The following is a 15,454-nucleotide window of genomic DNA, read 5'->3' as shown; positions in this document are numbered from 1 at the left end:
TATTTGATAGCATATCGTAGTCGTTCCCAGAACAATTTTTGGCCCATTTGGTTTAGAGTCCATGGAAGGTAGGTTCGAGTTTTAATGATGTATCTGAAAACATAAATGTAATTATAAATAATTAAATAATATAATTTGGGGGATTTCTCTATCGGAGAAACTTATTCCTGATATATCTCGTTAAATGAATTCTGGCTTTATGTTGGATTTAGGGATTTCGTTTTGCCTTTAATTTCAACCGAAAAACTTAAGGCCTAGCTTAGTCATTCATCAATTATATTATTCATAGGTCAATTTATTTGGAAAAATTCACAAGAAAAAAAAAACATTTTCCCAATAAAAGAGGGCAACCGGAAGTCTATTTTATGGGCTTCAAATTTAGATAACTTTTGAGATCACTAGGAGAAAAACAACTCTTTTTTGGCTTTATGTAACGCGTCTAACCTGTTACCGTTTACGACATAAAATCATAGCTAAGCATATATTATCTACCATATGGCAAAAGTCTTATTTTCTACTCACTTGTGTTGGAAAAAATATAATAATCTATATGTGAAATAGCCCAGAAATCGATTGGAAATTTTAGTTTTGCGAATTGAAAAGATATAATAGAGCGAGGGGTCCGACATTTATAAGAAATCCCGTACGCTTCTCGCAAAATCGTGAAGTCTTTCACACAAAATCCGGAAATCTTTGAAGAAATCACGATATTACGAAATCAAAGAGGAAATTTCGAAATCTTTGGCGAAATTGGGAAATCAAAGAAGAAATCACGAAATATTTGGCAAAATCGTGAAATCACGAAATGTTGTACGCTTTTTTGGGAATGTCGGACCCCTCGTATGAGAGGGTCACCACGAGATACTTTTGGTGTTTAACTCAATGGGTCTTTGGCTCTCTATCAAAAGGGATTTCTAAATTAAGGATATCTCTTCACTGGAGGAGCAACTATCTGTAATTTTACTATAATTTGCATTGCCTATATTTTGTTGATGTTAAAACGAATGAAACATTACCTTAGGTTTTTGGGAAGTAGCTCTTTAGATACAGGTTTCAGTTGGACAACAACGGTTCTTGTGAAATGGCCTTTCACAGATTTTTCAAAAGCAATATCAAGCTCAAAAGAACACAACTCGCTTTCCAAGTAATCTTCCGTTAACACGATTATTATCAAAAGCGGATAGAATAACAGAAAGTCTGGCTCTCAACCTCTGAGCAGCTCCACGTAAAATTAGAAGCCCCCATAGTTCTATTTTTAGTGCGACCCCCTTTAAGCCCCGAGTTACAAACGGCGATTGACTCTAGGTACATGCGTGATCTGGTTGGAGAAAATAGTTCCTTTAGTCTTGCCAATCTACTTGACTATATGGTCTTCAGAATTTTGAGTGGTTTGTGTTTGCTGCTGCGCGTGGAATGGTGGAATTGTTACGAGCCTGTCGAGCCAGCTAAGTAAGTTTTTTATTTTAAATATGTTTTAAACTGTTTTTATGTAAACATTTGGTCGTAACGACCTCAGTATTAATTCTCTAGTCAAGTTAGTTAACGCAGACGTGTTTATTGACAAATAACATTATGCTAGGGTGCACTTGTTGCTCTTGTTGACCAAGGCTTAGGTGATGTTTCTCACTTTTTAAGTTTTTTAAAGGTTATCATTATCAACGAAACATTCTGTCATAAGTCAAGTAAGAAGCTCATGGTCTAGTCAAGTTAATCATCAATAATAATGGAAAATACGGATAGCAAAGTTATAATGAATGTGATACTGGACAAATATGAAAAGGATCGTTTCTTTAAATTGGACGTGTCAGGAAAAAGGAAAGGGGCCTTGGAGTATTTGCATAGGAATGGGAGTTTAGAAGAAATTATAGAAGATATGGAAGCACAATATAATCTTCTCAAGTCAAAGCACGAAGATGATGTGGCGGGTTATTCGCAGTTTTTATTTTCCTGGAACAACTGGGTTTATAATTTGGTGTTGGCCGAAGGTGCTCCACGTCCTGTTATTGTTTGTAACGCTATTTTTGAATCTGAACTGTCAAATGTGATACATTGGATTGCTTGGACGCTTTTGGACTGTAAGGCCGAAGCTCTTCGAGAGGGGGAAATTGTAGCAAATGAATTTGAAAAAGTGTCTGAAAGACGCCAACACGATTATCCATTAAATATTTCCACAGCTGATAGCGTTAAGTACAAATTGCGTCATTTAAAAACAGACCGACTTTATACAATGAATAGACTAGTTGGAGGAGCCATGGGAGAAATCTGGGGCGTTAATAAGCGTGGAATGCAAGTTTTTCAAAAAATAAAGAAAGGAAAGAAACCTCTCACCCAGAAGCAAAGAGACAAAGCACACGTGAACTACAAAATTAGCCTTTCTCTAAGTAATTGCGATCTATTAAAAACAGATATTCCACCGGCCCTTGATGAAATAAACCAGGGAGGTTTGTTTGTTGCTGATGCGACAATAATTCCATATGTCAATAAAATTGTAAAGCTGGTGGTTGATGAATTTAGAAGATGGTCGTACGGAATTAATCCTCACAAATCCATTAGTAAGTATTACATATTTTAATTTCAAACATTCATGTTACTTTAATTTACGTTAAATTAAATTACTGTAGAAGAAACTGTGGCAGTCGTCAAAAACGATCCGACTTTAAAAGGTATATTTCATGGTATTGTGGAGAAAATACCTCGAATTAAACAAGAGGGATTCACAAGTGAAGAACTTGAAGCATATCGCCTCATTTTTGAGAGAAAAATCGTGCATGGTAAACTTGCTGATTTGATTAGAGGGCAAATTAGGAAAAGAAATGAGAGGAAAGGTAATAGAGGTGTAGGGGGCCAAACTTTAAGGTGTGTTTTATATGGACAAAAAGGAAAAAGAGGAAGAAAGACAATTCAAAATAAATCACACGCACAAAAGAGAAAATCAAATACAAACAACGGCACAACCACCAAAGAAAATCGAAGAAAAAAGAAAGGCCCAACCACCATGTTGAAAGGAATTACTCCAATACCTCCCTTGAGTAAGAAGTCAAAGGTATTAGCCACAGCAGTTAAGAAAGACATCCAGGCTGAAAGTGGTCCAAACATTTGCAGCGTTGACAATACAAGCCCCCAACCATGTACGTCACAAGTATCGAGACGGGGAAGAATAATTAAAAGAAGAATTTTTGACGATTTTAATTACTCTTAAAAACTGTGATAACTTTTTAGTTAACTAGAAAACTTTGGTTATTATTTTAATTTCTCTTAGATATTTTTGTTTTGTTATTTTAATTACCATTAGAAAATGTGATAACTAGTTCCTAAAGCTTAAGAACTTGGATTATTTTAAATACACTTAAAAACAGTGATAACTATTTTTACCTTTATGTAATTGAAAGATGTGATACCTTTTTTGTTTTAAATTGTAAAACAATTAGTAATTGTGATAGCTCATGAAGTGCAGGCAATTAACGTGTTAGGCCAAAGTTCTTAGATTATTATCTATGTCTCAGATAATGTGTTTGCGATTAAAAACCAATCGTTATTTAAACTGTTACGCTTAATTTTATTGCTTTGTATTACAAGGTTTTATTTTATCTAGGAGGTCTAATCCCACTTTACGATAGGATGATTCAGCATTTTGGGAACTTTTCGTAACATTTTTTACCATTATTGCGCGTCTGCTGCTATGAACATTTAAGCCAGTAAGTTTCGAAGCTGCGATATATTTCATTTGACTGAATAATGTTTCGACCGCAAATCCATTTATTCTCACAGGGTAGATATACCTTGTTGGATGTCTAGTTGTAAAGTCTTTAACATAGTCAATGAAACCATAAATGGAAACCCTAAGGAGCTCCCATGTCTGCCATGCTAAAAAGTGTCGGTTGTTTGTCATTTTCTCATTTGCCAATATTTTTTCTGAAGCCCAAGTTTCGAAATATTTTAAGCCTTTTAACATTGACTTGATTGGATCAGAATCATCTCCACTTACAGGCCTTTTGGATAGTAGACCCTCTTCAAAAATATGTTGACATGCCTTCAAATAATCGTAACAAGCCATGACAGACGGTGCATCTATTGGTTGCTTTTCATACAATGGGTTGGCATAGTTAAAGAGTTCTCCTAGAAGAGGATTTTGTTGCATGATTCGTGCTGGAGTGACATTTAATTTAGTCCAAGAGTCTCGATCAATGTGAGATTTCAGCAGACCCTTAACTTGGACCATCTCATCCGAATCTCTTCTGTCATCTTCCCTCTTTTTTACATCTTTAATTTGTAACCATCCAAAGCGAATCCCACCAATAGTAAAATCCCTTGTACCTTTATCCTGTGAATGTTCTAGTGCATTTATCATGTTCTAGAGCTGATGGCTCGGGCAAACTATCCAGTAGATCCAGGCCCCTTTAACGTAGGGATTGCGAAATCTTGTTTCAAATCTAAAATCCAGAGACCCATCTTGTTTAAGGGAATGGGAAGTTGACTTTGTTTTGCCAAGACTTTGTCTCATTGCAGTCATGTTGCAACTTCCTCCATCACAGACGAGAGCACCAACTTCTAGACCGACACTATGAAACGCAAATACAGTCCTCAGCATCGAACTTGTAATTGCTGCGTGAGATGTGGGTTTAGCAAACATAAAGTAAGGCCCAATGATATCAAACTTGGTACTGGTACATCGCCACAAATACTGGAGTACGTACTCTGCTTCAAGGATTTCTGAAGCTGTTTTATACTTATACAAGTCTTCCAGGGAAGCAAATTCGGTAGGGTTCATTTGGCATCCAACAAACTCGCCATTCCGCGAATTCCACATCATCTTTCCAATTATTTTGACTTCATCAAAAATTAACGCTCCTTCTTTCACAGGATTTTGTAGTTGTGGGTTATCTTTAATAAACTGATCAAATCTGTCTGATTCCGTTTTGAGATGTTCTAGGTCAAATCCAGGTTTACTTGGGATTTCACGTAGCTTTGCTTGTAAAGTGTGTACACTTGGTAACTTTAACACGTCAAAGGCAGAAAGTGCGTCATAAGCTGCAGGTGATCTCGAATAAACACTTAGTGCAATTCTATATGTTAAGGCTGACCATCTGTTGCCGTTAGAGCGTTTAACACATTTGTCTTGATCCTTTAGAAAATCATTTTGCAAACAAGGTTTACTGTTCATCTCCCACGCTTTTCTTAATGCCCGACTTAACACTTTATTTTTCTTTGATACGCTATCAAATATTTTCTCTAATTCTTCTCGATCTTTTAGGTTAATCTCTTGAACAACTTCTCGCATTTTCTTATCTTGGTCTTCACTTAGTTGCAGGCTTGTTTCTTTGATCTTTTCTTCTAGTTGTTTTATCTTTCTGTTTAGAAATGATCGATTGCTTTTATTTTGACGAAGTCTGTTGCGCCTTGATTTTGGTGTTAAAACACCGATTCTACATGAGGAATTATGTAACTGTCTCTTTTGCTTCCTCGTTGGAGTTAATGACGCCTTTTTCTTTTGGGCATGAGTCAGATACCTTTTAAATTTGGATACATTAATAACTTCTTGAATTTGTAGGTTAATTTTGAAAAATTACCAGTTCAGAGCTCGACGTTTGCGACATTGATAAAGCTTGTTCTGAATTTTATCTTTACTGGCATTAACTGGAGGTACAAACCATACGAAACATTCCTTGGATTGATAACGTTCGAAAGGGGCAGTAAATTTGACAAGATTCTTTGTAGTTTCCAGCCCTTCACATTCATTCTGATATAAAAGATTTAAGCATTATAATTTATATACATTATTTTAATATTAATAATAAATTGGTATTTACTAACTTTAGATATTCCTGAGCAGAACACCTTGTTTTCATTTAAAAGGTTCAATTTAACAGAAATAATATCCGTTTTCAATGTTGCAGTGGCAAAATCAAAATATTCAAATTCTTCAGCAGATTCAAAAAGAGTCAAAATTGTCCCTTTTCCCGTTGAATCAAATAACATCCTGATTGGTGTATCATAATAAGAAGAAACACCAATTAATCCATTATTTTTAGAAATTTCCAGTTGTTCCAAAAGACCATTTTGATTTGTCAAATGTTTTATGGAAAGTGATCCTAAAATATAAACAAAATATGGGTATAGCTTTGGTATAGGCAACCCTTAATTCTGCAAAGGTAAACTAGAAAAAAAGCTTACCTAGATTTGAAGTTTCAAAGTGAGGAAGCAGCTTTATCAACGGTGATGATGGAGTATTAAATGGTCGAGCTACTAAAGTGTCTTTAACGATTAAATTTGAAACTGATGTCTCTGATAGTTCCTCTTCGGGTTTATTATCGCTCTGATTAAAATCTGAAGCCAAGGTATGGGTTTCACTATCGCAAATACATAGTTTACGTTTCTTGGAATTTAAATCCATATCCCCATCTTCGCGTTTCCGTTTTTGGGCATTTAACTTAGCAAAAGAGTTAATTTCATCCCATTTCCACGCTGGAATTATGAATCCAAATATTTCCGTTTGAGTTTCCACAGTAACATTACGTGACCCGTTATCTAAAACCGTTTCCAAATCTGTTTGAACTTCCTTCGTTGAATTTAACGGTTTTAAACTTTCCAACGACGTCGATGTTTGGCCAAGGCTGGTTTGAATACCAACAGTGTGCTGAACCTTTGCATAGGCATTATATTGAGTGGTTTTGTTTTTTGGCATCAAATCTTGTTGTTGTTGTGATCTTTTACGCGGCATTGTTAAAACCAATTTACCAAGAGCGAAAAATTAATAGGTTCAAATGAACTAGCACTCTAGCACGACACGGAGACCGCCATTTTCCAAGTAGTTTTTTTTTTTTTTTTTTTTTTTAGAAATAAGCAGAAAGCTTTTTTTTTTTCAAAGATTCCCGGTAGACGCGCTAGTGTCGCCCGGGTCTATTTTCGATAGATTTAATACGCCCCATTACGTAAACAAACTGCTTCGTGATTGGCTACCTTCTCTAAGGGGGTAAGTGTGTGGTAAGACGCTTCTCGACTTAGGTGGAAACCGTTGTAAAAGGCTGAAACTACTGTGAGAGCCAGACTTTCTGTTATTCTATCCGCTTTTGTTATTATGGAACGGCTTTTTACCATGGACACGGCAATATTTTTCGTTATCAGAAGACCACCCTTCATTGATAAACAAGAAAAATGAATTTTTTGAAAGATATAAGTGTTTAAAATGGCTCTCATTTTATTTGTATTGCCTTCAAGAGAAGATTACTTCCTTTTTGTTTTAGTTTGCGATCTAATCGTTTCATCGGCTTAAATACTAAAAATATAATATCAGGCTTCTAAAACACTGAAATAAGCGTGCATGGTATACGCGAAAACATGTGGTCACTTTATAATCGCGGATAAATATCCTTTGGAAATTAAAATAACCTATTGCGTACTTTGGGACCAAACTAATGAGAAAACTCTTTTAAAACCCATCAGATGTGGTCACAATGCCTTCGTAAAATGACGCCCTCCGCCTGACTTATGTTTGCACCCATATGGTGGGGATGATGCGAAGCAGGGCAGAAGAAATACGCCCTTAGAGGCTTGCGTGAGGTCTAAGCGGGTGATAGTGCACTAACTGTATCATGGGGCCATGATATTGGTAAACTCTAAATTCCCCGAATAAAAATAATCGAAACCAACCTGAAAATCTCTCTGATGCAAACAAAGTCTAATATATTCAGATTTCTCTCCGTGATACAACTCTTCCATTTTCGGAACCAGTTGGTTATGAACCCAATTGCTGTCTTTTTCGCAATAACAAACCACAGCGTTGTACGGGTAATCTTCACTTTTATTTGATCTCCGCAATTCGCAAACCTGTGAATGAGGCTACAATCATCTTTTAATTCTCATGATATTCCCTTGTCTCAATTTAAAATGAATTATAATCTACCCTAGATTATCTCTCTGGGTAATGCAAAAACCGTTTAGGAAACGTACTTCTTTTTGAACACTGTAGATGCAGTAACGTATGTGCCACTTTGCGAAATACCACGTCAGAAAGATTCCGAAAGCCATAAAGACACACACGATGAAGGCGATAATTAATTCCGGCAGAAGCGATCTTTCGAAGCACACATCACCTGATATTGTTACGTTAAATATACTGACGTTTTTTGAACACATTATATAATTGGGATTAAAAAGTAAACTTCGATTCTGATTTAAAAAATCCTGGAAGTCTTTCATCCCACAACTCTGGAAATAAAACATTTAATTGAATGATTATTTTGGGAGATGGAAATAGCGGAAAGCTCTCGGGAGATATGTTTTTAAAATTTTTATGGAGCACCTGCCCAAAGTTTAACCCATAAATTATTTTCTTCAAGAATACTACATCTAGTAGCACAATTCTCAGGTATTCTCTGAACCCACATCTGAGGAAGTTAATCTTGCTTCCCTTTTGATGAATAGACCATTCCATTAAATATTCGCCGTGAAACCAACGCAGAGAGGAAGGGCCACCATATTAGGAGAGTTCCCTCGCGTCAAGAGGCAACGCCAGATGGAGCTCGCGTTCGCTACAATCGGGAAGCTAGTCTATTCACACTGCCGCTTGTGGTGCTTCTTAGCTCAAGGGAACAAGCCTAAGTTTAGTGGCCCGTGCTATAGCTTATTCTACAGGGCCGGTAGGCCCTTGTAGATATGACTTGATACCCGTTTGTAATGCTAAACGAAAAAATCACCTTTTTAGGGTTAGCGTCCCATAGAAAAAGCATTACATTTTACCCGGTTTTTTGGGGAAATTGTCATAGGCGATACGGAAAAACTACAGCGAAGTTAGTTTTCGGAATACTTTCAAATTAACAAGAATTTACTAAATGAGAAACTTACCTGCTTAGATTTTAAATAATTGAAGTCTAATTTTTGTAATTTAACTAATTAATTATGCCTCGATTTCCCTATTTCATAGCAGACGACAGTAAGAAAGTTTATTTCATAGCCCCCCGGACGCTGCGCTGTTCGAGCGCGAGCAGCTTGCGTCGTGACGCGCGTGATCGAGTGGGCTATGATAGCAGACGACAGTAAGGCAACGCTAATTATTTTTTGATATTTCATCCGAGCTCTAACACCGTTATTTGGATTTTCTAATGAACTATAACGCCCTTAAAAACAAAAACTGTTTTTATCAGGTCCAATTTTCGTCTAAAAAAGTAATTCAGGTAAATAATTACAGTTAATAGAGGTTTTAATGTCGTTTGAAGTAATTTTTCGACGTTCGTTTTGGCCAAGGCTTAAGTTGAATTTTGGTAAGTCTGTGTAATATACTCTTTATAGCGTCTTTCGTCCTTTAAGATTATAAAAAAAGCTGATTTACAGCTCTGTTTTGGAATTTGATATAGTCTGCTTCGTTTCATGCTAGAAACATATCCTAAGTTCCTAACCCTAGGTTTTACACTTTAAAATACTACTGGAAAGATGACAAAAGTGTTTTCGCTTGGCAGTTAAGACAGTGGTGTTTACGTAAGCGCAGCTAATTCAACACTTCCATATGAGGTATACAGGGTTTCATTATTTTTTAATTATATATTAATTTTATTTTGGCTATTCTCAGTGAGCATTCATATGTTAGAACGCAATTTCGGATTTTTGTGGTCTCCCAAGTCTCCAAAACTGTAAGTTTAACATTTTAGGGCAAATTATTATAATAATCAAGAATATGTATAGATCATCAAGGGTATAAATAGGCAACCTAAGACCCATTTGATTTATGATGTAATAGATCATGTTAGGTTTAGATACAGGGTTAAGCTTATGTTAGGCTAGGTTGTTATGAGCGGATAAATGTTCACCTGTTTTTGGAATTATCAAGTTTTATCAACTGAATATATTTCCCCTGTTCCAAAATTTTACTATATTGGATTTGTTTTTACCCCTGATTGTTGCAAATTATCTTGTTTATTGCCACAAATTTTCTAAAAAAAATGGTATTTTAGCTTCTTTCTACCCTAAAAAGAGGCGCGCTTTTAGCCATAACCAATGCACTTATTTAAAAAGTAAACAGTTCTACGAAATTAACTTTACGATTTTGAAAAGGCTATTAATTTTATTTAATACTCACTAATATCTCGTGCCATCATTATGATTAATGTATGACAAACCAAAGATGATTTCGATTTATATTTTATTCAAAACTGCTAATAGCATTTTCGGTTCCTTAGATAATAGGGACGGGAAATGACATTTTCAGCCTGTTAAGAGTTGACTACTGCCTTAAGACTGAAGTGACAGATATTATACAAAAACGTCTTTGTTTGGACCAAGACCGAAAAAGCCAACGATATGAGTGAGGTTTATCAATTGACTGAAGTTCAGATATTGAAATTTTTCTTTAAGTATTTTTAGTAGTTTAATCCTTAATCACTATTTAATTCAATCAACTGATTTTACTCTTAATCGATCTATTCCCTCTAAATTTATTCAAAAAATTGCATATCTCCGCTTTTTCAAGAACAATTCCATTTTCCGAAAACATTTTATCATAAAATTAATTATTTTGAAGGGATTTCATATCGATGTTCCTTAACTTGTAAGCACCTTGACGGACATTGGTTTAAATGTTAGTGTCATTTTATATTCTTTTCAGCGGAATTAATACATAAATCACTTCACTCTAAACATGGAGAAAGGGGGGAGGAGTCGAATTGAGTAGCGTTTCTCGGTCACTATGCGTAGTAAGTTTCACCCCCAAGTGGGAGAAAACTGTGGGGGATGGAATGGGGAAAGATTGCTTCTTTGGCTACATTTATCTCGCCCTCTCTCGACCATGTCTCGACTTAGCAAATTCAAAATATAGTGGCAGCATAGTTCCAGGTTTCCATCGTTTTAGATAATAACTTTGGCTTTTATACACGCAGTATACGCTCATATTCAAATAATTAATATGTGAAATATTACCTAATTCACACAAAGCTTGCCTCCGTTCCTCCGTTGAAATCTACGCGCCACGAAGTAGCAGAAGGCAATTAAATTAAACCCGCCACCATGGTGCCACAGACGGCGCCAGCTAACTAGGTCACGTGTGTTTACCACGATGTGGATGATGCGACCCCCACTATTTCAACCCACCCCATCCTCCCGTTTTTGTGGGAAGTTATATCGCGGATCGGGGCAGAGTTCGGCTCAAGATTTCGACTCCTCCCCCCTTTCTCCATGCTCTAAACGAGTTATGATATAAAATTTTGCAGTCATCCGTGCTTGCAGTGTATGGGTGCTCTTCTTAGAAATGCAGTAGAATATTTCAAATATTAATTATTGATCCCTCTAAACGTACTCCCTTCAAAATAATTAATTTCATGATAAAATGTTTTCGGAAAATGGAATTGTTCTTGAAAAAGCGGAGATATGCAATTTTTTGAATAAATTTAGAGGGAATGGATCGATTAAGAGTATAATCAGTTGATTGAATTAAATAGTGATTAAGGATTAAACTACTAAAAATACTTAAAGAAAAAGTTCAATATCTGAACTTCAGTCAATTGATAAACCTCACTCATATCGTTTGTTTTTTCGGTCTTGGTCCAAACAAAGACGTTTTTGTATAATTTCGATTGTAGTTATGTAAGTAAATAGTACTGTGGGCAAAAATGTTTGTGTAAAGTTATGTCAGGTTATGAAATAATTTGTACACAAAGTTTTTGCACCCTGAGTCAGGCACTACAGATCTTGATATAATCTTTGCGGCGACTTTTAAATGGACAGAATCCCATTGCTTTAAATTTCGACAAAGAACTCGTATATAACGTATCCTCCCATTGGACCGAATTACTAATGGGCATAATTTCATGGATCAGAATTACGGTAAAGTAGTTAAAGGAAAGAGCCGCTCCGTTGGTGCCCCTAAAAGATGGCCTTTTTACTACACAGTGGCTAAACTTGGTAAACGCTGGTTAAGCCAAAGGCAGGAACCAATGCCACCTCTTGCATTGGGTCTAGTTGGTTCCTGCCTTTGGCAAGATAAAATTCGTGTCCAGAAGATTAGCCAGTATGCTAGGGGTGATAATGGAGCCGCCTGTTGCTTTAAGAAACTAAACTCAAACTCCCGGGAAATTTATACATTTCAATATGTTTTGCCGAAGTCATGACAGAATCAGAAGCGGATTAATGTAATAAAAACGTCGGAGCTTCGGAGCATAGATTTACCCTCTGGTACCACTCTCGCACACTTCATAGAAAACCTCCATTTACAAACTTTGTTCGACGCGACTTTTAGTTTTTGAAAAAAGGAATTCGTATTTTCAAATTAAAAGAATTCGTTCAAGAACGGCGCTAGCGGTTCAATATCAAAGCGGACAACAATGCTATGTAACTCCCGATTTAGTTGAATTAATATTTAATTTCTCGATTCTGGAGACTTTTCCTCACTTAAAAGTAACTTAACTCACACTGGAACTCACTGGCTGTGATTTGAAAGCGATAACTTATCGAGAAGTTTAACACTTTCGTTAATTTATCACTCGTGAATAACTGAATATTAAAGACGGCAAAATTTAAATTTGCCCACCTTGTTTTTTTAGTAGCACGAGGGGAATTCGCGAGACATCCACCGATATTCGTTCAAGGTTTGATGACACCTATGACTAATAACCTATTTAAATATCGCGCACTCATAGAAGGAGCGAGGTTGACACGAACCCTTTAGACGTGTTTTTTCTATATAACTAATATTTCTACCATTACTGTTGTGTTAACGTAATGCATGCTTAAAAAGTGTTACTATTAGCAGAAGGGGATAATAGAAGAAGGATCCTCTTAATACTTCAGTTATGTAACGTCCTACTCCCCAGGCTCACCCTTTTAGTTTGCTTTTCCGCTTAACAAACTTCAGATGGGCATCGCACCGTAAGGTGAATTCTTTAACTGTCGTCTTGACGTGGGACAAAAATCCACAAACTGACATATAATTAAAGCGTTATAGAGTAATGATGAGGGGAATATTTATCGCGTATGTGATACGGTTTAGTAACCTTGCCTCAAATACAAAATGATGTTGGGAAGAATGATGATACGCTTACCCCGCTTTGTAGTACACTTCTCTCGAAGCTATATATATTAATAAAAACTGTCATTGTAGACAAAGACCGGAAAGTGTAAAAGATAAGTTTAGAAAATTAACTGCCTGAAGATCCAGATATTCAAATTTTCACTTTTGAAGACATGATTATAAAACATCAATTATTATAAAAAATTCTTATCTTACTTTTTTTCACCAAAATTACTTCAGAACAATATTTTAACAAGAAACATGCGCATCATTTTAAAAATAGTACGTGTTACATTTTACTTTCTATCAAAAATTTACAATTAGGTAGAAAATTCGGCCCTATAAAGAGTATAAAATGGACAGAAAATCGTTGAGAGCTGATAAAATAAAACCGTATGAAAACTTAACAAAACGTACTCTTCAATTATAAACGTACTCTTCAATTATAATGTTTTCGAAGAATTAAATATTAACGTGCTGTATAGCTCTCAAAGATCACGATCAATCTATAGATCTTTTCGACACAAATAACTAAAACACAATGAAAAGGCCTATATTACTTTCCGCTTCGCAATATTTCCAATTTAAAATAAAAAAATTTAAACTTTTCAAGAGAAATCATTTCAGATATCCAAGTATTTGAATATCCTAATAGCAAATGTTAGTCGAAAGTAAAACCTAGTATCAAGGTAGTATCACTTAAATTCTTCTAGATGCCATTTTTTCTTGAACTACTATTGAGAACAAAATACATGAGTAAATAATGTTGAGAAATATTTTGGGAAAATGAAATTTTGGTGAAAAAAAAGTAAGATAAGAATTTTTTATAATAATTGATGTTTTATAATCATGTCTTCAAAAGTGAAAATTTGAATATCTGTTTCTACAGGCAGTTAATTTTCTAAACTTATCTTTTACACTTTCCGGTCTTTGTCTACAATGACAGTTTTTATTAATATCTGTTACTTCAGTCTTCATATTAACTAAAATTGTTTAGAAAACACAGGAGAGGAAAAGCTTTATTACCAAACGTCGTTAATCCGGCTTAATTATCTGCCGTCGGTAATCTAGCTTAACTACCTGCCGTCGGTAATCTAGCTTAATTACCTGCCGTCGGTAATCTAGCTTAATTACCTGCCGTCGGTAATCTAGCTTAATTACCAGTCGTCGGTAATCTAGCTTAATTACCAGTCGTCGGTAATCTAGCTTAATTACCAGTCGTCGGTAATCTAGCTTAATTACCAGTCGTCGGTAATCTAGCTTAATTACCAGTCGTCGGTAATCTAGCTTAATTACCAGTCGTCGGTAATCAAGCTTAATTTCAGTTGTCGGTAATCTAGCTTAATTACCAGTCGTCGCTGATCTAGCTTAATTACCAGTCGTCGGTAATCTAGCTTAATTACCAGTCGTCGGTAATCTAGCTTAATTACCAGTCGTCGGTAATCAAGCTTAATTTCAGTTGTCGGTAATCTATCTTAATTACCAGTCGTCGCTGATCTAGCTTAATTACCAGTCGTTGGTAATCTAGCTTAATTACCATTCGGCGGTAATCTAGCCTAGTTACCAGTCGTCGCTGATCTAGCTTAATTACCAGTCGTCGGTAATCAAGCTTAGTTTCAGTTGTCGGTAATCTAGCTTAATTACCAGTCGTCGCTGATCTAGCTTAATTACCAGTCGTCGATGATCTAGCTTAATTACCAGTCATCGGTAATCTAGCTTAATTACCAGTCGTCGGTAATCAAGCTTAGTTTCAGTTGTCGGTAATCTAGCTTAATTACCAGTCGTCGGTAATCTAGCTTAATTACCAGTCGTCGGTAATCTAGCTTAATTACCAGTCGTCGCTGATCTAGCTTAATTACCAGTCGTCGCTGATCTAGCTTAATTACCAGTCGTCGGTAATCTAGCTTAATTACCTGTCGGCGGTAATCTAGCTTAATTACCAGTTGTCGGTAATCTAGCTTAATTACCAGTCGGCGGTAATCTAGCCTAGTTACCAATCGTCGCTGATCTAGCTTAATTACCAGTCGTCGGTAATCTAGCTTAATTACCAGTCGTCGGTAATCTAGCTTAATTACCAGTCGTCGGTAATCTAGCTTAATTACCAGTCGTCGGTAATCAAGCTTAATTTCAGTTGTCGGTAATCTAGCTTAATTACCAGCCGTCGCTGATCTAGCTTAATTACCAGTCGTCGCTGATCTAGCTTAATTACCAGTCGTTGCTGATCTAGCTTAATTACCAGTCGTCGGTAATCTAGCTTAATTTCCAGTCGTAAGTAATCTAGCTTAATTTCCAGTCGTAGGTAATCTTGTTAACTTAATATATATGTGTGGGGTCTTTTTCCAACTTAACTTGTTAGCTAGCACAAGCTTAGGTTCTCTTGATTTTAACCACTACGAAAATTGGACCAAATAGACTTAACCGTGCTATTATCATAAACTGACTCTTATCCATGCTAAAATATCG

General features: G+C 35.9%; 2 protein-coding genes across 4 annotated transcripts; one reads left to right on the top strand and one right to left on the bottom strand.

Annotated features, from left to right (window-relative positions):
- The first annotated feature begins 1,392 nt into the window (after positions 1–1,392).
- LOC149584166 (uncharacterized) lies at positions 1,393–3,417 on the top strand. Of its 3 annotated transcripts, none has more exons than XM_089863470.1 (3): positions 1,393–1,449; positions 1,646–2,552; positions 2,622–3,417. In XM_089863470.1, the coding sequence occupies exons 2-3, from the start codon at positions 1,724–1,726 to the stop codon at positions 3,197–3,199; spliced, it is 1,407 nt and encodes a 468-aa protein (XP_089719596.1). In that variant the 5' UTR covers positions 1,393–1,449; positions 1,646–1,723; the 3' UTR covers positions 3,200–3,417. The 3 variants fall into 3 exon arrangements, with proteins under 3 accessions (XP_089719596.1, XP_089719598.1, XP_089719597.1); XM_089863472.1 differs by having other exon boundaries at positions 1,409–1,449; positions 1,636–2,552; XM_089863471.1 differs by lacking the exon at positions 1,393–1,449 and having other exon boundaries at positions 1,479–2,552.
- Positions 3,418–4,351: 934 nt separating this feature from the next.
- LOC149584165 (uncharacterized) lies at positions 4,352–6,718 on the bottom strand. The gene is made up of 4 exons (XM_089863758.1): positions 6,172–6,718; positions 5,812–6,089; positions 5,568–5,737; positions 4,352–5,507 (listed from the first exon to the last, which is right to left on the bottom strand). Exons 1-4 carry the CDS (start codon positions 6,716–6,718, stop codon positions 4,352–4,354), a joined length of 2,151 nt encoding a protein of 716 aa, XP_089719884.1.
- Between the last annotated feature and the right edge of the window lie 8,736 nt (positions 6,719–15,454).

This window comes from Phalangium opilio, unplaced genomic scaffold, assembly GCF_054372755.1.
Source record: "Phalangium opilio isolate 3A_F unplaced genomic scaffold, DU_Popi_V2 ptg001170l_1, whole genome shotgun sequence".
Classification (NCBI taxonomy): Eukaryota; Metazoa; Arthropoda; class Arachnida; order Opiliones; family Phalangiidae; genus Phalangium; species Phalangium opilio.
This window is presented reverse-complemented; position numbering and strand designations above follow the sequence as displayed.

Coding starts and splice junctions, on each gene's coding strand:
- LOC149584165 (XM_089863758.1), bottom strand. CDS start 6,718: ATGCCGCGTAAAAGATCACAACAACAACAAGATTTGATGCCAAAAAAC. Junction 6,090..6,171: donor CTTTGAAACTTCAAATCTAG/GTAAGCTTTTTT, acceptor TTTATATTTTAG/GATCACTTTCCATAAAACAT. Junction 5,738..5,811: donor TCTGCTCAGGAATATCTAAA/GTTAGTAAATAC, acceptor CTTTTATATCAG/AATGAATGTGAAGGGCTGGA.
- LOC149584166 (XM_089863470.1), top strand. CDS start 1,724: ATGGAAAATACGGATAGCAAAGTTATAATGAATGTGATACTGGACAAA. Junction 2,553..2,621: donor TAATCCTCACAAATCCATTA/GTAAGTATTACA, acceptor AAATTACTGTAG/AAGAAACTGTGGCAGTCGTC.